The sequence below is a fragment of the Rhea americana genome, unplaced genomic scaffold, assembly GCF_003343005.1.
Source record: "Rhea americana isolate MKP2758 unplaced genomic scaffold, rheAme1 scaffold_263, whole genome shotgun sequence".
Lineage (NCBI taxonomy): Eukaryota > Metazoa > Chordata > Aves > Rheiformes > Rheidae > Rhea > Rhea americana.
Window position 1 is genome coordinate 313,792 of NW_028186383.1, and position 20,279 is coordinate 334,070.

The 20,279-nt window shown below is 38.1% G+C and overlaps 1 protein-coding gene across 1 annotated transcript in view; it reads left to right on the forward strand.

The window, feature by feature from the left end:
* CD226 (CD226 molecule) overlaps positions 1-19,481 on the forward strand; it is a 28,419-nt gene extending 8,938 nt beyond the window's left edge. The window contains exons 3-6 of the mRNA XM_085307764.1: positions 7,835-8,167; positions 16,470-16,581; positions 17,413-17,467; positions 19,062-19,481. Coding sequence (XP_085163890.1) covers positions 7,835-8,167; positions 16,470-16,581; positions 17,413-17,467; positions 19,062-19,220 — 659 coding nt within the window. The 3' untranslated portion in view covers positions 19,221-19,481. The remainder of the gene's footprint in view (positions 1-7,834; positions 8,168-16,469; positions 16,582-17,412; positions 17,468-19,061) is intronic.
* The last annotated feature ends 798 nt before the right edge of the window (positions 19,482-20,279 follow it).

Here is a 20,279-nt window from a genome sequence, read left to right on the forward strand (position 1 = left end):
TTTTCTTTTTACTTCTTTCTATTTTAGAACTAACTTAGTTACTAAGAATAATGACACTATTATGTACYCTCCGTTACAATGTTTGCATCAGAATATACTCAGTTAAGAAAAAAAAAWATCACATTTAGTGTCCACAAGGATTGCTGCATTTTTACTATGATGAGATAAAATTTGAAGGGTTGTATTACTATTAGCTGACTTGCTGTTGCTTGATAATTTAGGGATGAATCTCACCTCTAATCTGTTCATCTGCTGACCCAGCCTGCTGTTTAGGGAGTTTTACTGTTGCAAGAGTTGCAGAGAGCTACTCAAGCTACTATCTCTTGCTGCTCTTTGGCTTGGGCACTTCTCTATGGCCAGAGGAGACCTGGAGCACATCAAGCATGACTACATGGAGCTACTGATTAAAGTCAAACATATAGGACTCTGGGTGGTTTCCTCCCTGATCCTGACAATGAAATGGAAAGGCTTGGTAAGCAGGTGGCATATCCTGCATAACCTGCTTGTTGAGCAACYGGTGGTTAACATCAAGGCATTGGTTTTATGACTATGGGAGCCTCTTTGACGATTGAGGACTGATAGGAAGAGAGGACCAGGTGAGGCAAAAGCATTTTCACCAACTAGCTGGCCAGTCTGGTAAGGAGAGTTTTAAACTAGGAGCAATGGGAAAGGAAGTTGATGCCTCACAAACAGGTATGGAAGCAGCAAGGTTGGCAAGTAGCGTGGGATGATATGGACAAGAGAGACCTTGCACCAAACAGGGAGGAAGTCCATCCTGAGGATATATATACACAAATAAGGAAATGCTGTGAGGAGAACATTTTGGGGAAACTCTCACATCTGTTTTGGGAATTCARTGTGACTGGATGCTTGTGTGAGCTGCCTGTGAACCAATGCATACAGCAGGGAACAAACGGGAGGAAATAGCGTTCTGTGTGCTGTTAAAGAGCTATGAGTTCGATGGGGCCACAGAGCCATCGTGGGGTAGCTCACATAACTGGAGTGCTGCGGTGGATGAGTACATGCTCTTTAGAAAGGACAGACTAGGATTATGAGTAGCTTTTTATGTGTACACTGCAGGAATGCACAGAGCTCTGTCTGTGAACTTGTGGGGGGCTAGCGAGAGCTTATGGGTCAGGATTAGAGAGCATACCAATGTGGGTGATCTTTTGCTGGGGATCTGCTACTGGCCATCTGACTCGGGAGAAGTAATTGAGGCCCTCTCCAGACAACTGGAAGACATTTCATATTTGCAGGCTCCCCTTAGGGACTTTCATCATGCTGATATTTGTGGAGGGGAAACAGGGCACAAGCGATCCAGATTTCTGCATTGATGATAACTTCCTAATGCTGGTGATTGAGAATCTGACAAGGAAAGGTGCTCTGATGGATCTCATGCTTGCAAACAAGGAAGGATTATTCAGGGATGTGATGATCAGGAGTAACCTGCCTGCAGTGACCATGAGACAGTGGAGTTCAGGATCCTAAGAGGAGGGAACAAGGCAAATAGAAGGATAAAACCCTAGGTTTCAAGAGAGGAGACTTTGGTCTGCTTAGGGATCTCCTTGGAAGAATCCAATGGGATATGACCCTGGATGGGAGATGGGTAAGAGAGAGTGGTTGATTTGGACCACATGGATCAAATCCTCTGGTGATCCATCCCAATGAGCAAGAAATCTAGCAAAGGGAGCTTGCACGGATGAACAAGGGAAGTCTGAAGCAAAGATGTCCCTTGGTGAAAGAGGATCAGGTTAGGGAACAAATTTAAACAAACTGGTCATACAAAGGCCTATTGGACCTGATGGGATGCACTCATGAGTGCTGAGAGAGCTGGCCATTGTCGCTGTGAGGCCACTCTTAAATATGTTTGAAAGGTTGCAGTGATTAGGGGAGTTCTTGAGGACTTCTTCAGGAAGAAAGCAAATATCACTCCTATTTTCAAGAAGGAAAATCTGGGAAATGCAAGATCTACAGTCTGGTCAATCTCATATCAATCCCTGGGAAGCTGATGGAGCAAAACCTCCATACAAGAAGGTTATCAGGAATAGTCAGCAGGGGTTTATGAAGGACAGACTGTGCTTAAGCAACTTGAGAGCCTTCTATGATGAGAGGACTGGCTTGATGAACAAGGAGAGAGCAGTAGGTGTTGTTTATCTTGGTGTTAGCATTGCTTTTGGCTTTTTAGCATTGCCTCTCATAAAATCCTCATAGACAAACTGATGAAGTACGGGACAGTGAGGTGGATTAAACTGACTGAACTGCTGGGCTCACAGGATTATGATCTCCAGCTGGAGACCAGTCACTACTGGTGTATTCCAGGTGTGGCCAATATTGTTTATCTTCTCTATTAATGACTTGGATGATGGAACAGAGTGTGCTCAGCAAATTTGCAAATGACACAAAGCTGGGAGGAGTGGTTGATACACAAGCTGGAGGAGCCTCAGTGGTGCCCACTGAGAGAGCAAGAGGGAGTGGGCATAAACTGATAGACAAGAAATTCCACTTAAATGTAAGAAAAATTGCTTTTCCTGAGACAGTACTCAAACACTAAACAAGTTGCCCAGAGACACTGTGGAGTGGAGACTCCTTGGACTGTTCTTGCGATCCTTGGCATTCCTTCCTGAGAAGTATCCRTTCAAATATTTGTCCTTAGGGGTCGGTTTGACTTTTCTCATCCTTTCCCATCCCCTCTCCCCTGCTTTTTCTGTGCTGTATGTCTTAAAACATAATTTCTTCTGTCCTACCTGAAGTCTGAACCTTCAGGAGCCTGGGCACAGTAGTCTGYGTCACTTCTGTCTTTATTGCATTCCTATTGCTGGTAAATTCCTTTCATCTTAAGATGATGACTCCTGTAGAGGATGAAAATCTGGGATCCTGACCTCTCATACGTTCTGGACTCCTGTGGTTGAATTCTAGGATAGCACATTATATGCTCTTCTTGAATAGCTTCTTCCTCAAACAAACCCAAATTTTTCTTGCTAGAAATCCATGAATGTTTTTTTTCTGAATAGAGGATGATTTTCCTTCTATTATCAAAACCATACTCTCTCTTCCTCTTTTCAGTTTCTCCCCATCTTTGCACCCCAAGTAACTAAAGTTCAGCTTTAAAGAAAAGGTAAAATAGCAATAGTGATGCAATCTGCATAAACAAACTAGAATCAGCAGATGGGTTAAAACTACATGCAAAGTGTTTATAACCTCATGCAGAATTAATAATTGGTGCAGACAGATTCACCAAACTGTTACATTTATTAAGTGATATTTTAAGAAGTAGGGGAGTATGAATGCTTTCCTTTTTTATCTTTTATAATCCAAATAATTGCTGTTAGAAAAATACATTCTCTTCAAGCATTGTGCTACTGCTGGTTTCTATGTCTAATTGTAGAAGTGATGTCAAAACTTTGTTAGAAATAAAGATCTTTACTGCTCATTAATTCTCCARCTTATTTGGAGAATACTCATGTTCCTGTTTTATACAAAAAAAGGACAAAAATATTTTTTAGAAACTCTACAGTGGGAAGACATTATTTTGACAGACATATATTTAAATATCATTCCATATTTCACTTATGCAGGAAGAATGAAGAGGACACTTTTCTGAAAGTTGATTTTCATGGTGATAGAAAGGCCTAGAGAAAGTTCATCATCATAAAATTTTGAGCCTACTTTTCATCTTCGATTTATTTGTCACCTTTTATTATAAACAGAAGAAGAAAACTTTATTTGCTCTCAGAGCCTGGGCAAATCAAGTGGGACCTAGGAACCTGTCTTTACTCTATAGCCAGGTTAGCTTTACAGTTTTGAAAAATATTTTAAGGTCATTTATTGTTTCTGATAATGAACGTGACTTCCTAAAGGTGGCTACTTTAAAGGTAGCTCTGCTATCTTCAGAATGAGCATCTCCTGATCTCGTGGTACATTGGAGCACGTGGGAACTGGCTGTGTCCTCAGATGTGTGGTGTGGCTCAGTGTGTGCGCTGCTAGGCTGTGTGTGTTGTCTGCAGAAGTTGATGTAACTGTGTTTGCCAAGCCAGTTATAGGTATAGTGTCCGTAACAGTTAACATCCACTTAACCTTTAAGCCTCAACAAAGATAAAGAGTGTTTTTTTTTTTTTTTTTTTTAAACTAGGAGGAATGCATGAGATTAATGTCTATGAGTGAAACTCTGGAATCTTGTACAAGATTATAAATCTAACACTAGTGACACCTGTGATGAACAGTAATAAAAATGTCATAGATACTGACTTTAAAAATGAATAAATAGCTGAAAAAAAGTCCAGATATCTAAATAACTTCCCACTGAAGAAATAAAATCACAGGCCAAATATAATGGAAGTGCATAAGACCTCTTGTTGTAAATTGAACCAAAAAGTAGGGATTTTGAAAATCTCCCTAGCCAGAACAATGGCCAGAACAATGAGGATCAAGCTAATAATATGCATTCAATTTTAAAAAAGTAGGCTATTTTGATGTTTACATAACATTTATATTGGCTTTTAATTCCMTGTGCATATAATAATAATAAAGCAATGCTTTATTTCCTCTCCAAAATGGACTCTCTTTAATTCAACAATTTCCCTGCTGTAGCATTTGAATTTAGTTGCTTGAGCTTCTAAATGTTTTCCAAGAAAAATACTGAAAGATTATGTTTTTTAAAATATAAAAGCTTAGATTTTTTTCCCACTTTATGTTTCTAATGGTCCTATAACAGTGGGAGATATGGGTAATTACAAGATATGGTGAGAGAGCACTGTGCCAAAAAAGACTTGAGAGGGGTGTCCAACACAGCGCACCTCCTTGGTAAGCAGAGGCAAACGCACCTACTTCACCTGCTCCTATTTTTTATCACAAGGACAGATTACATGGCCAGAGCAGGCAGCAGCTGCAGTCAGAGTGATCAGAGGGCAGGGGAAGCCTATTTTTATCAGATGCAATGCTCCATTTTTTTAGCATTTCTGAAATAGTCATATGTGCTTGTTACCTTGAGTTATTTGTGTGTGGTGGAGGGGTGAAAATATGTGGATATACTTTTTTCTGTAGGATATATTTCTGATAGTGTATTTATCCCATATCTACCAGGCTGAAAGCAAAGGAACAGTGTTCAGAAAGGTGTAAGAATGGGATTGATTAAAATCTTTTATTAAGAGTGTAAATGGCTGAATGTTACCACATACTGCCAAGTTAAAAATATGTACAAAACAAAAACGTGTGRCATATTATTGAGAACCTGGGATATCTTGTTGGATAAACATAATATAAGGATTTAACTAATAAATTATCAGGCAGAAGAGATTTTCATGGTTATGGTGGAATGACTTTTACCTGTTTGGTCACAGTTCATTACATGCATAATATATATTTTCCTATCAAATGTACAGCAGGACAGCAACGTAAAAGGTTGCTTCCACCCCGCCCCCTTAGTAACCATGTTTAGATAGGAGAAGTGCCTAAGTTCCTGCCAAAGCCATCAGTTCAAGGYGGCTTTGGCAGTAAATGAAGGACTCATGAGCAGAGGGGGTCATTTGGTGGAGGGTCATGAGGAGAGTGCAGGTAGCAGTAGGGCTTGCTCATAGCRGAAGTGGACAGTAGAGGTATGCAAGTGAAGAAGATGATGAGATATTATTGAAGACTCAGGGAAGGATGTGGTTTATTGTAAAAACAGGCGCTTACTGTAAGCCGGTGGTCTGGAAAGCGGGGCTGAAGGAAAGGATCTGGCCTGTAAGAATATGGTTTCCTGTAAGAAACTGAAAGAGATTTGATTTCCAACCCCTTTTTAAACTAGCTCTCTCACTTGGCAATCTGAATTTGCTCTCCATTAAAAAATGACCTTGTTCTGGTATAGTGACTTTCGAAGGATTGGATTTTGGGATCTGCACTTCAAGGAACGTTTCTTGCAAGTGTGGAGTCCCATGATAGTAGTCATTTAGTCTGATTTGAGTAAGAGTTTTACTTTGGTGAGTAAATTTTTGCTGAAACTCATATGAGCTCTTACATGATTATCCAGCCTTAGCTGTCGTCTTCAGCAATAGAAAATTAACCAACTTTGGCATGTTGTCCAAGGAGTTAATTACCTTAACTACATTGTACCTTCTGTTTAATCTGAATTTATCTCGCTTCTGTCCTTGTCTGTCATTAACTTCCTGTCTCCTTGATTGCARTCTACATGCAGCCAAGTTACTCATTAATTTTTTTAGGTAAACTAATTAGACACGGTTCCTTTTGTCTTCCAGCATTTACATTTTTTAATCATACTTCTCGTCTCCAAAGGCAGAGGGAATGGTAATTTTTCTGTGCTGTGTTCCATTGATAAAATATTCAAAAGTTATAGCTGGCCTTTTTCATTCTTACTCTTCATTGTTTCACTGAGAGCGTGCAAATTTATTTCTGCGTCTCAGGCTTCCACAGCAAAGCTGTCATTCTGCTCAGTGGGAAGGGAGTCACTTATTTCTAGTTTTAGGGTAGCATACTTGGCCACATGAAATCCCATTACCCTTTSTTTATATCTAGCTTAAGAAATGGGCTAGATCACCCTGTATCAGTTATTTCTCCAGTACTTATGATTTTGGGTACCCCAGCTCTACCAGCATCCAAAGCAATAAAGTTTACCAGTGTTATTTCCCCATGGTCTTTGATTAAAATGTTACACCAAGCAGTATCTAAGCCTAACACAGTCTTRCAGTGTAACCTGTTCCAGCCAGAGTGTTACTGGAGCCATGCCATTCACAGAATTATAGAATCAGTAAGGTTGGAAGGGACCTCTGGAGATCATCTAGTCCAACCTCCTCCATGTATTGCTGTTTACTGCTTCATTTTAAAACCTACTAGACAGTTTTTGATGCATTTAATCACTGTCATTTTTCCTACACATATTTTAATTTTCTGTCTCTGCTTCCAGTTGTTACTGTACATAGAGGCAAAAATATAAGAAATATATCCTGGTGACATTTTTTGACATAAAGGCATCTAATGAGAAAGAAACTCCTCGAACAGCTTGAAAGATCAGTCATTTTACATTGCAGGCAAAGCAGTTTGATTGTTAATCTTTTTCAACACTGAAGTTGACAGTACTCCTTTTTTAGGAGATACATGCATTACAAAGCTGTCTTTAGAAATAAAATGGCTACTGAGTGCTTTAAATATCAGAAACACTGATCAGTTTTGTATAGAAGAATATCTTTTATTTTCTTAATCTGTAAACAGTGAATTCTATTACTAAAATTAATAGCTCTGAGCAGAGAAATTTCAATCAAAATGATTTAAAATATAAAGTATCTATAATTTATAYGGGGCTAAGCTATTGAATTTATCTGGAAGTCTCCTTGCATACCACAGCCTGAATATAGCAAAGGATTTTCCTAGGTAGAGCATGTAAGGGGTTAAGAAATTTTGTGTACCTTTGAGTGATGAGGTTTGTGAATGGAACAATTGCTTTCATAAGCTGGAATATCCTGAGGGTCATGTCAAACTATTTTTTTTTCTAATTAGCATGAATGCAGAATTTTAGAAGGATAAGACTATCATGAGCTTAATTAGAATGGTCTTATAATTTCTGTTGTTGAATATTTATTGGATATATTAATGCATTTGAAATGTATAGAAATTTCCTTCTTGCAGTGTCGCAGCAGCTCATAGCTCCATAGTTTACTGTTTTTTCTAGATATGCATAGAAATATAGTCTATATATGTATAAATGCCATTTTTCAGTATTTCAAATTGAATACCTTTCTGTTTTAAGCCAATTTCATTAATTTTTACCATTCAGGAAATGTTGACGTTCARCCTCACTTGAATTAATTATAAGCAKTTTTTTGCTATTTTTTGTGTTTTTCAACAGATGCCTTTGAACTACCTGAGAAACAAAATAATCTTGTGCTTACYGAGCCAGGAGGAAATGTCACTTTTACTTGCCCTTATAATATTGGCGATTCAGTGCAGCAAGTGATGTGGGAAAGGATTAAAGCAGATCGGATAGATAGCATTGCCCTGTGTAACTCGTTAGGGGAGAAGAGCTTTGGTTCYGATTTCGAGGAGCGTGCACTGGTGGCGTGCGCTCCCGAGGCGGGCTCCACGGTCGTCCTTCRAAACGTTACAGCTTCTGACTTTGCAATGTACCGCTGTGTAGCTACTGGAAGAAACAAAACCCATGCAATGAGTTTTACCGTGGCTGGTAAGTAAAGAAGCAAAGTTATAAATGGTTTCATAAATAGGACTTTTTGAGGTTTTAACTTTTACTATAGAGAGTGACACTTACATAACAAATGAACAGCACATTCAAATTAGTAGCGTGTAAAGAATAGCAAACTTAACAATTTTTTTGTGTGTGTGTCCACAGTAAGGAACTGGTTTAAAGCTCCTCTGATTTTATTATAATTTTAAGGCTGTTTATGAGCAAGTAATTAGTTTGATGCTAGGAAGGAGACACTTTGGAAGAGAGAGACTGCCTAAATTTGCAGGGAGAGATTGCTATTCCCTTGAAGAAGGCACTTGAGGAAGTCCCTACTAGCACCAGTACCCCGAGGGGTATAGACCTAGGTCACAGGAGAGGGATCTAGGTTCAATAAAAAGCAAAGAGCACACTTCTATTTGAAAATGTTAAAATTTGYAAAATGGCTGCTACTTTGTTCATGTGGGGAATTTAGGGTGAGCTGAACAGCTCTCTAGTTTTTGCTGTGACCATCACAGTTTGATTGTAATGGGAGCTTAGGTATCCATATGTACTAAAATTACACAGACTGTGAGCTGAATCTCACATTTATTTCTATTTTCCATTATGATTGAAAAAATAAGACTAATTTGGAGTTATTCTTTATAGAACACATTCGGAAGATATGGTTCTCTTAACCCCTRCCCCCAACTTTCTTCTCCCTGTTGTAGCATTCAGTGAAGCTTTTTCATATCTTCAGGTGTATTGCCTTTGTTCTTGATAATAAATGTGCATTCAACAACTCTTTATCAGTCTCAAGAGCTAYGACATGGGGCATAAAACTTCAGAATATGCTTAATCTGTGATATGGTTATTGAGAAATGGTGAATGCACTGGGGAAAAATGGCCAATCTATTTTACTAAGAATAATCAACCACAAAAGTTCATGAAATTGAGTAGAATATCATAAAAGGCAGAGAGATTTCAGATGTACAAGTACTCTTACCTCTGGCTATTTGAAATACTCAAATTTCAAAATTTTGATCATATTCATATAATCAAGCAGATACAAACTAGAGCAATTAATATATTTTCTGTTCATTTCAAGTGCAGTGGTTCTCATACTAAATCAGTCTATCAATTAATCAGTATCAAAAAATCAAACAAAGAATTATCTGTTCTATGTACACAAACTATTTTTTCTTGTAAAAAAGAATTCCATGTTTTTATGGTTCTTGAAGCAAATCCTATAAATCACTGCTATTCCAACAAYGCAAATATACAATTATGTGTGTTTATTGGAGAAAAAAAGTAAGAAACCACTGAAAAAGCTGAAGTAGAGTGTGATTCAGAAAATATCTGCTGTTTCCCTCTTAAACATTCACATTACAATATGACACATTTTTTTTGCAGTTCCAAGAGAATTGTCTGTATTGACAAGGATTTCCAATTGTTTGTCTTTAATATTTGGAAATGTTTCATAACACATGACTAATAATTCCAGGGAGATAAGGAGAAACACTAAAGGGAAAGGAGAGACAGGTCATGTGTCAGCTTGTGCAGCACTCTGCGGGTCAGCCACTGAAGTCTCTTACAAGCTCAGAGGCATTTATTCTGCCTTGATTTGACATCTCTGCCTTGAATGAGCCAAGTGGTGACAGAAACTTGATATGCCATTTTTTTTTCATTCCTTCAGTTCAGTCACTTCATTTTGTCTGGCTTAACATTGAAGCGAAGCCATCCTCTAGCTCGGATTTGCTGCCAAAAGCTTCCAGTGTCTTTCTTCTGCTGGTGTAATTCTGCATGGATATTGCAACTCTTCTCACCTTGCCCAGTTCCGAAGATATTTTGAAATATTGAGCCTAGGACATGGGAGAATAGCTGCAGTTTAAATAACAATAGGGAAACATTCTGTCTTGGTGGAGAGAAAGTAAAATGAAAGATGAGAAACATTTTTTAGAGAAGCTGCTACTGTGAAGATGCCAAGAAATTTTGAAGAGGAGAAATCTTGTGGGAAGGGAGACGGAAATAAAGAAATAGGATTGAAGAATTCGTAATAGTTTCAAAAGCACCAATTCTGAGAGATACAGTAGAATGAAGAGGCTTGCTTCTTGCCTACAGAGCAATGTATTTCTGTGAACAAAATTTCTATGAAATTTTAATGACTTTTTATGAATTCTGTGAACAGAATTTCTATGAACAAAAAAAAGGAGCTGTAGGAGAATAGATACTCAAGTGTTTGGACAGCCTTTGTTATCTTTGCATTCGTGTCAGTAAAAGTCATCAAGCTATATTCAATGTTTTCCAGCATTAGTGAAAGTAAAACCATGAAATTCATTCAATGCCATTAAGCTTGTCCATTTTCTACTACTAAATATTTTGACTTTTTCTTTTCAGTAACAGGAATTTGCATCTGAAATGAGTGTTTTGCACATCTTTCTTTGACCTCAACTGTAGAAAGCATAAAGTGACAAATGTGTATAAGGTAGTGTACCTTTTGTCAAACAATAGTAATAGAGAAAGAAGAGTTAGTATTATATAATCATATGGTGTGTTCAGGAGACTTCAGATTAATTTTTGATGTTTTTGTTACTATATTTCTACTTTTAAAAGCTCCATTCATATGGAGATTGGTTGTGTTACCAGATCCCACATCTGAACTTACTTTCAATGCTTTTTTCTTTGATTAGACCTAGATTTTTAATCATATTTTTGAAGGAAAGAAGCAGGCTTTACAATAATCCATGCATTATTTTGGTAGATACAGGTGAAAGAAAGGTAGAAGWCATATGAAAGAATGGAAAAATTAAAAAGATGGAATAATAGTTCTCATTCCACCCTGAAAATCTAGCTGCTTTTAGAAAGGTTTAGTAAAGTTTCTTCTTCATTTTTCTTTAGCTGACAGTGAGATAGCGAGCTCTTCAGACAAAGAAAAATGGAAAAGTTGTGCATTGCTGTGTGTTCACAGCAGATTTGAAAAACTGAGTTAATGATTGTATTTAAACAGAGTTTTAGGAATCAGAATTTCATTACTGGTTTATACTAGTTGAACAGTTGACTCTCTATCTGACTTAGACATCCAAGTTTGAAAACGCCAACCTCTACCTGTATTACGTGTTCTTAGTAGTATATAAAGGCAAGTACTTTAGGTTTTCTTAATTTTCTTAATGTTTTTGAAACAGAAAAAGGGCATTATGTGAATTCTGTGATTCCTGAATAAAAAATAAAGCTTTGAATATTATTAGAGCTGTATCCATTTGGATCACAGTGGGATATAGTTTTAAGAGATTACCACAAAAATATTAAATAGTACTCTTTTTCTGTATTGTCTAGGGTGCTTCCATATTACTTCAAATAGAATTTTCTGCTTAAGGTAACCTTAGGTATACATATAAAGTCAAGAGGCTTTGTAAGCTCTTTTATGCCAGCACTAGTTCCCTAATTGTTCAAAGTACATAAATGTTAGTTTTAGGTTCTGGACTATTGGATAATTGCTTGGTTGGGGAATTTAGGTTGGAGGATTGTCTGTGCCAGATCAAAACCTGCACATGTTATGACCATTAATTACAAATTTGGTTCTCTCAGCCTGCTTTAGTCCTTCCAAGTCAGAGGCCACAACCAAGGCCAAGAGGCCTTGTGCTCTTCCATGCTTACATTCCTTCAAAACAAAAGGCTAAGGGGAGATCCTATTGCTGTCTTCAGCAGGTTATAGAGAAGACTACTTTGGAAGTGCACAGTGATACAGCAAGAGGCAATGGGCACAAACTGCAATATAGGAAATTCCAACTACAAAACAAAAGCCCCATGAGGGTGGCCAAATATCAGCACAGGCTGCCAAAGAGGTTGCGGTATTTCCATCCTCGGAATATTCAGAATTCAACTGGACACAGCCCTGAGCACCCTGCTCTTGCACTTGGAGCAGGAGTTGAACCAGACGACCTCCACTGGTCCTGCAGTCTAAAGTACTCTGTGATTCCAGCTCAGTATTCCATGCTGAGGATCCCACAGTAGCATGGTGAAACGTACTTCCTAGCTGTGAAAGCTATGTGTAGCTGTTGTGTCCTCAGATGCTTCACTGTCTGACGGGTGCAAACAGTCCCCAAACAGACCAGGTTCCCTTCTTCCATTTGTCAGAACYGGGTGCAAATGCAGTTTCCCAGCAAACTGCCTGGTAGCTGGCTGAGGATGTCTTTAACCAAAGCAGTGAGCAAAGCTACTTCAGTGTTAAAAAATTAAGAGGCTTCAGTCATCACTCTGACTGCGACAGGCTCTCACAGTCATGACAGCTGTCAGTGAGCCGGGCTGTCGTGTGAGCTCAGCCTGTGCAGCTCGGCAGCAGTGCAGTGCAAGTACGCCTCTTTGCACTGACAGGGGAAGAAAGAAAAACATCCTAGCCCAAGACGATCTCTTTTCGCCTTCTGATCTTGTATTATAGATGGATTTTTGAAATGCCACTTTGACTCTTTCAAAGGCAGTGGTGGCTTCAGGATCTCAGGCCGGCCAGTGCCAGCATCAGCAGCACGTCTGTGCTGTTTGTGCAGGGCAGAGTCTGAGAGGCTGCGCTGGGCGTGATGCCCTTTATGGAGAGCGCTGGTAGCTCATGCACGAGGCTGATGAATTGAATTTGGGTGCGTGCTGGTGGACTTGTCCTGCTGACATATAGATGTGTCTTGTCTATTCCTTTTCCTTTTTTTAGTTCATGCACTTTTGGATACCTAGCTTATTAGGTCCCTGGTGGACCTTTGGGTTAAAGGGATAGTGTGTTTTGAATTTTCACAGTTGACTCTTTTTTGGAACCACCTATTCTGYGTGAAAATACCTTTAAAACACAAAAACTTTATTTGACTAAGACTAGACTTTGGCTACCTGTTTGTAAGAGCWGGTTATATCTRAAGTACAGAGACATGGACATCTTAAGATTTTTTGTCATTTTTGTTCCCAAAAAGTTGAAATCACATGTAATAGCTAACTTCRRTCTAAAGCAGTTGATGATGGGCTRGTTAGATTTCAGGGYGCTGTTAAATTGCCTCCAATACTAYTTTAGCTATAATTGAACCTTTTCACTTCAAGATTGGTTACTGAGTTTTAGAGAACAGGAATTAGACAATTATTAAGATAACAGACCAGAATAAGACAAATMCAGCATTGGGACACAGGTGGCAGATGAGAAGAAAAACTGTGGACTGCATGTCCAGTCATTGAGGAGTTCTAAACTGGGAGAAGATTTCTATGCCATAGAACATAGATAGAAAATAAGGGGGATAGTATTTATAGATTTATAKATACAGATTTCTGAAAATAGTAGAGGATGAGGAGAATCAGAGTAGGAAYGAAATAAGCTTCCTCTTTCCGTCATGTAAATGTAGAATATTGATCTCTCTGTGGGTCTCTTATTCAACAAAGCATCTTTCTCTGTGCTTGAATGCATTCATGCTGGATTTCTACGGTGCACCGGTGGGTGAAACTGTTTCAGCAATGTGTAGTTAAGATACCATATGTGCCAGGCCTGCTGGACATGCACCAAGACCCTTACAGTGTAGCTCAAACTTGTGAGAAGAAATAACTGTCTGGCCCGTCAGTGCTTCCTCCTCAGTCCCAGAGCCASTACCCTGAAGACTGAAAACCTTACTGAAGAAATTTCACTATCTTATAGAAAAAAAGAAAAAATAAGCTAAAGATATAAAGCTGGGAGAGAGAGGAATAGGATGTCTAATGCTTAAGAGAAATTGTGGCAGTAATTACAATAAGCTTTGTATATTTAAAGGAAACAAAAGCRTCAGGAATGTTTTGCTCAGCTCAAGTACAAGGAGGCAAAAGGACTTTGATTTGTTTTTGTTTCTAAAACAAAACCTAATGACTTTTCTCATCCAAATTTAACTGACAGCTGATAATCCCAGCTCTCTCTCTCTCTCTCTTTTTTTTTCTACCCAGAGATTATTATCTCTTGCTGATAAAGCTGAAGGTGAAACTTCAGGAAAAGAGAAATGAAGTTTGGAGCACTCAGACTGCAGGGCTGGAGTGCCACTGAATTCTGGAACACTGTCCAAACACCCGTTCCTGAWGCTAACTAAGCACAGGATTTTTAATGGAGCAGCTAAAATCTTAACRTTTCTTTGTTACTTACAGGATGTTTTTCTTCTGTCTCTGTAACTACACACTGGCACAGATATAAGATTTTTCCATGATGGGTAGCTAAACACTTCAAAAAAAGACATCACAACTTTTTCTTGAGGTGCATATATATGCACTGTCCTCTCATTTTACGTATCTAGCAATTGCAACCAWGCTGGAAGTAAAGTGATTTTACATGTGATTGCAGTTCAAAAGATATCAGCTTGTGTTATCAGGCAGCCATCTCTGATGCTCTGCATACCTTCAGCGACATACGCTTCTGAGAGAATTTTCTTTCTTTTTCTTTCCAGTAGAATAATATTGAAATTCAAGGAAAAGACTATTCTGTAATCAGTATTATTTTCGTTATCCTTTCCAATGAGCACATTAATACCAAAGAGGTGAGAGTTAGCAAGTCTCAAATGATATTCAGGACAGCCAGAAAAAAACTGTGAACCCTTTTTATTCTCTTTCAAATCCCTCTTATCATGGCCATGATGGCCAGGCCAGAAAAGCCATCTGATGACGGCTCAGCAGCTGGTCAGCTGGGATTACTGTCATTAGTGATGCTGACTGTTTTCATTTTCCTAGGTATTGGGCACATAACTTTCCTGTCTATGCAGAGGACAAGCTCTTGGGGGCAACTGCTGTATCATCTGCAGATACTGTCTTTCTCTATAGAGTRTCAAGAATGCTGAAGAGGGACTAATCTACAGACAAAATATTTTTGCCTCTTCGCCCATAAATTCATAGTCTGCATTTGTAACACAAGAAAGAGTTTTGTGGCCACAAGATATGGTCACCATCTCTTGTAATAATACAACACTTCTTTATAGTGAAGTCACCATTTTTATTACTAATTTTCCATTCCAGAGCATCCTCATATCTCTGTACTTTTTTCTTCTTTGGTATGTAATTGGACAGACTCACACCTAATATTTGCCTCAGTAAGACACTRGTAAGACCAACTGGCTAAGATATGCACTGTAGCTTCTATTGCTAGCCATATATGCCCTATATAAGGTAGTGTTCATTACACCTATGTGAAGTCTGCTTGCTTTTTTTGCCATCAATCTTAAGTCTACAAAGAGCTAGTGCAGAGGTGCAACAGAGAAGCAGGAAGCAGGGCACTGTGGTGGGGTGCAAAATGTTGACTTGAAGTTTTGTGGTTTAGCACACRTTTTCTTTTTAATGCCACTAACGAAGTTCAGAATTGTGACAAGAGAAAAAGAAATATTCACAATGAGTGCTCTAAATGCTTAATAACTGTACTAAGGAYTTGTGTTGTGGATCTCCTGGGTGACTTTGGGCACATCACTTCTTCTCTTTCTTTCAATACTTTTCTCCTGAAAAATGAGAATATTACACAACTGCTCCACAACTGCTCTAGTCTGATACTAGAAGTGATCAAATCACACCATTTGCCTTGAAGTCATAGTCTTCCTGTCTCTACCATCTAATCAGAGCATGTTGCCCTTAGCATATGGAGATGTGACACTCTATCCAAGAAGCCTAAGCTTTTTCAGTAAAGCTGAGCCTAATGTAAATGTAGCCTTTCCTGCCTTGGTGGTGATTCCCAAAGAAAGCATTTTTTGTTTGGACTAGAACAGAGGATGAGTTTCTGACATTTGTCATCAAACCATATGCCATATTGGGGTTGATTTTTTTTTTTCACAACATACTAGGAGATATTTTTGTGGAAATATTTTTGTTAAAAAGTGAACAAATTTATCTTTGAATTAGAGTGGTAAAAAACTGATACAACTGTGTAGTAGTGAAGGGAAAACCTCTTGGGGACTGAGATGCTCTTTTTGGTATTCTGAAAAACATCTTGTTGCCTATGGAGATATTGCACGATTGTTTGGTTTGCCTTCAGGGAGGATTTTTACATCACTAATAACATTCACATAGCTAGATTGAGTGCTTTTAAGCATATATCAAGTCACTTGTGTACATTGTTGGTCATTACTCTATTTCATACTGCTTTGCTGTGTTCATTCATCTTTGGTCATCCCAATCATGGCTCTTGTAAGAGCTAGTTCAGCACAACAAAGGCATTTTAGAATGAGGAAATGGTTGCAAGGTCTGAATATTGAGCAGAAGTTGTCATGGAATAACGTGTCTCCATAATTGTTGATTTTTGACTTATTGTACCATAGAAAGTTCATGCTGTTTTTCCAAAATGGTAATAGTATTTACTACAATCATATTTTAGCACCTTTGGATCATCAGTGGTTTATTATCTACATAGCTGGAGGAATTTCTGCTGCTTTTTTACTGTTAGTTTTCCTGTTGATCTTCTGCATCACCACTGCTTATCACAAAAAGTGAGTAACAAATCAGTTTGCTTTGTATACTGAGTAAACATGAATGTATGAAAGCATTAACAGCTTATCTTCTAATATCCTTCTTAGAGCCAGTTAAAAAAAAGTAGACATGAAAATTTAGATTTTCTTGCCAAAATTTTGAACATGAAAAAAATTTCTATTGAAAAATTTACATTTACATAATTTTTCTCTTGTTAAAAAAATCAGCTTACTCTAATCTCTTTAGTCAGCTAAATACTTAGAGTGGTATTTGCTGAGACTTCATGCCAAGGGTATTTTGTCAGGAATAACATAGGCATAGGTGAACCTATCTTGGGCATAGAGGAGGATGGGTGACATGTTTTTCTAGCACTTTTTGTCCTTCAGAGTCTATGTTCCAAATTTGTTTATGGACAGACCTGAATCATTTAAATCACTACCTAAGTTTGCTATATGCCTTGCCATATATGCAATAGTTGACTGACCCATGAGTTCTACTTCCAGTGAAAAATAGTGAATACAAAAAAATACTTCTTATTACAATATAAAAAGCTGGTGAACCTTGTTAGAAATATATTATTGGATCTGCTTGAATAGGAAGCAGAAGAGAAATTATCTGGTCCAGGTCTTTATGAAGCAGTATTAATCTTATGCATGTTACAGTTTGCAAGTCAGAAGAAAAGCTACTTGTATTCTTACTGTACATATTGGTTTCAGTAGGAAAATGATCTATACTAGCTTTATCTCTTATTTGGACTACGCTATCATGCATCTTTTCTGTTCTATTATTTTTCTGACTGAACAGAAAAATATTTTTCTGTTCTCATTATTTTTCTGAACATGTGTCCCCAGAAGGAAGAGGATCACACAAGACTTAGCGAAAGCTTTACACCCTCCTCACACCTGGGTAAGATCAGCTGGCAAATACTTGTACTTGGTAATATACATACTTAACATCTTTTTCTTCTGTGCCTGATGCATATAACCCTTGAATCTTCTTGTTTAAGCTATACAGACAAGAAAAATAAAATATTTTAAAGTATGGCTAACACTTATTCATGGTTTTTTTGGTAAATAGTCTTTAACGTTTTATAGGTATATTTAGAGACCCAACTGCATTACATAATATTGACAAAATAGCTCTTTTGGCTTGCCAGCTTTTTAAATATTTCTGTACTGGTAATATCCTTTTTCCTCAAGTAGCTACATGTAAAATGAAGCATAAAGTTTTATCCTGTGCATGTAGATGATGGCACTAGCTTTACCTTTTTCTTCTACTCAGCTTCTCCGTATTTTGTTGGACAGCTATTTCAGTGCTTCTCCTCTCTGTACTGTAAAAATCAGCTTTTTTGGAACTCTGATTTTTCTTTTGTTGTAATAATCCTTATTGAAATCTGAYGTTTACAAGCAGAAAGATAGGAGCCAACTTTGCTGCTTCTGCCTCTTTTCTTCATACCCTGAATCAGGTTGTATCATGCTCAGGGAAATGTCCCTATTCTCCCAGCAGATGTGAGACTCTAGTTTTTCACCTATCCCTTTTCGGCTGGCATTTCTATGTGACCCTGCAAGGATCTCTGTGGTAGATATGTCCTTACAAATCCATTGATCTCCTGCATTTTTCCTTTTCTCTCATTCTGACTTTTGGGTCACTGTTTGCACCAGAATGAAGCAGTYTGTGGGGCAACCACAGGCCAGGGACAACCAGTTTGCTGCAGAAATCATCTTTCTTCCTGTGCCGGTTAACCAAGTCACCATCACGTTAACTTGTCCTAATGATATCACTAACTCTTAGTGTGGTCAATACCTTCAGAATAATTAGTGTTTTAAGATCGGCACAGTTGACTATTTTAGTATCTGAAATCGTGGCAAGGAGGAAGGCCACTGTTACTTTGCCTGTGCCCTGATGTGGAATAGCTGTGAAATATATTCAAACCAAATTTTTCATATGACTTGAACCTGAAGTTAGTTGACAGAATACACCAAGATAAAAAAGAATTTTGGTTGATACTTGAATATTTCCTGGTAATAAAATAGTGTATGAGGAGAATTTGCCATTTTTCTCCTTTTTCAGTCACAGCTGTTTTGCAAAAATTCTGTGTCCATACGAGAAACTCAGAGTTTTTAAAAATGCTAGTTTTTGCAAGCTGTCATCCTGTCTCCACTCTTTCAAACCTCAAAACCTTTCACTACTTCATTTCCTTCTGAAATACAAAAGGGATCTGTGCTTTGTACTATTTACATACAAATCTCAGCCTCAGGCTTCCCTTATTTAAGGGAATCTTGCTGGCAGTCCTTGTGCTTTTACGGTGAGGGCAACGAAAACGTACAGCCCACTGAAATCCTTGCACTTTAGTTCCACTCCTAGTATGGCTCATGAATGAAATAAGCAATTCTTCTGCTGAACTTTGGCTGAACTCTGCCTTTCTTGGTTAGCTTTCTGTCCTTTAACTTTTCCTTTTCTTTTTCTTTCTTTCTTTTTTCTTTTCTTAATGTTCTTCTAGCCTGTTAAGAGTTATGGAAGATCCAATTTTCATGGTACAGAGAACACTGAAAGAAGCCGAGAAGAGTCATCGCTCAGCCAGACAGAGGAGATTTACGTCAACTGCAGAAGTGTCTCACACAAACCAAAGAAAAGATTATTAACTTCCTTCTTAGTGTGAAGTAACCAAAGTGCAATCAGTGCATTTGCATCTTGCACTGGGTTCTGTTTGCACCGGCTTGATGTGGAGAGTTAAAGTGGTTGTTTCCAGTGCCGCTCGGGCTGTCACAACTGGGCAGTGCTGCTGCCTGTGCCCGCCTGCTTCACGTTACACCAAGGATGTCTTTGCTACTCTGCAGCTTACAACACCAACACATCATCTGAGTCATACGTACAAGAAAAGGCTATTTGTACCSTTACGATTTAAGCATTTTTTTTTTATTACCCAGTAGGTATATTTTTAAGCAATAACTTTAGAATTGCTCTGATATGCAGAACAGAGCTGCATATGCTTGCATTAAGTTAATTTAGTCTGAGAAATTCTTGGCGTTGTCTATATCTGTGACTTTTGTATCTCAAATTCAGAGAACTTGAGAGCTGTTACAGAATAACAAATATCCATAACTTTCCACACTGTAGGTGTTATTATGCTGCCAGGCAAATAGTATCATTTAGCTGGTAAATGCAAAGGGATACACACACACGCATGCACACGTACACACTCTTTAATGCCCARGAGAAAACAAAGCACTCAGACTCTGTCACTGTCAAGTTATATGTAATAATAATTTATTATAAGGTTTAGTTGCACAAAAAATAAATGAGAACATGGAAGATACATGGATAAATGGCGCAAAGCAGAAAAAAGCGTGACTGAGAACATTTACAAAACAATATACATACATACATGTGTGTATGTGTATATAGGCTGCTGAAACCTACAGAAGAACCACACAAAAACAGAACAAACAAACAAAAAAATCCTCAAACAAACAGAACTAGAAGGCAGACCTGAGAATTAGGATCTACACATCTTTTGGCCTTTTACAAATCTGCTTTATTACTAAGGGTGGAATTCCAGTAGATGAAGGTGTCACCATGATGCCTAATAATCATATATGTCTGCATACAACAAACTGTATATGACTGGACCACCTCTGCTTGATTCCCCTTTTCTCTTGAAGCGTTAGTAAAAGTGTTGTTAAATATGACGTTTTTTCTTTTTCTTGTCTTTTTTTTT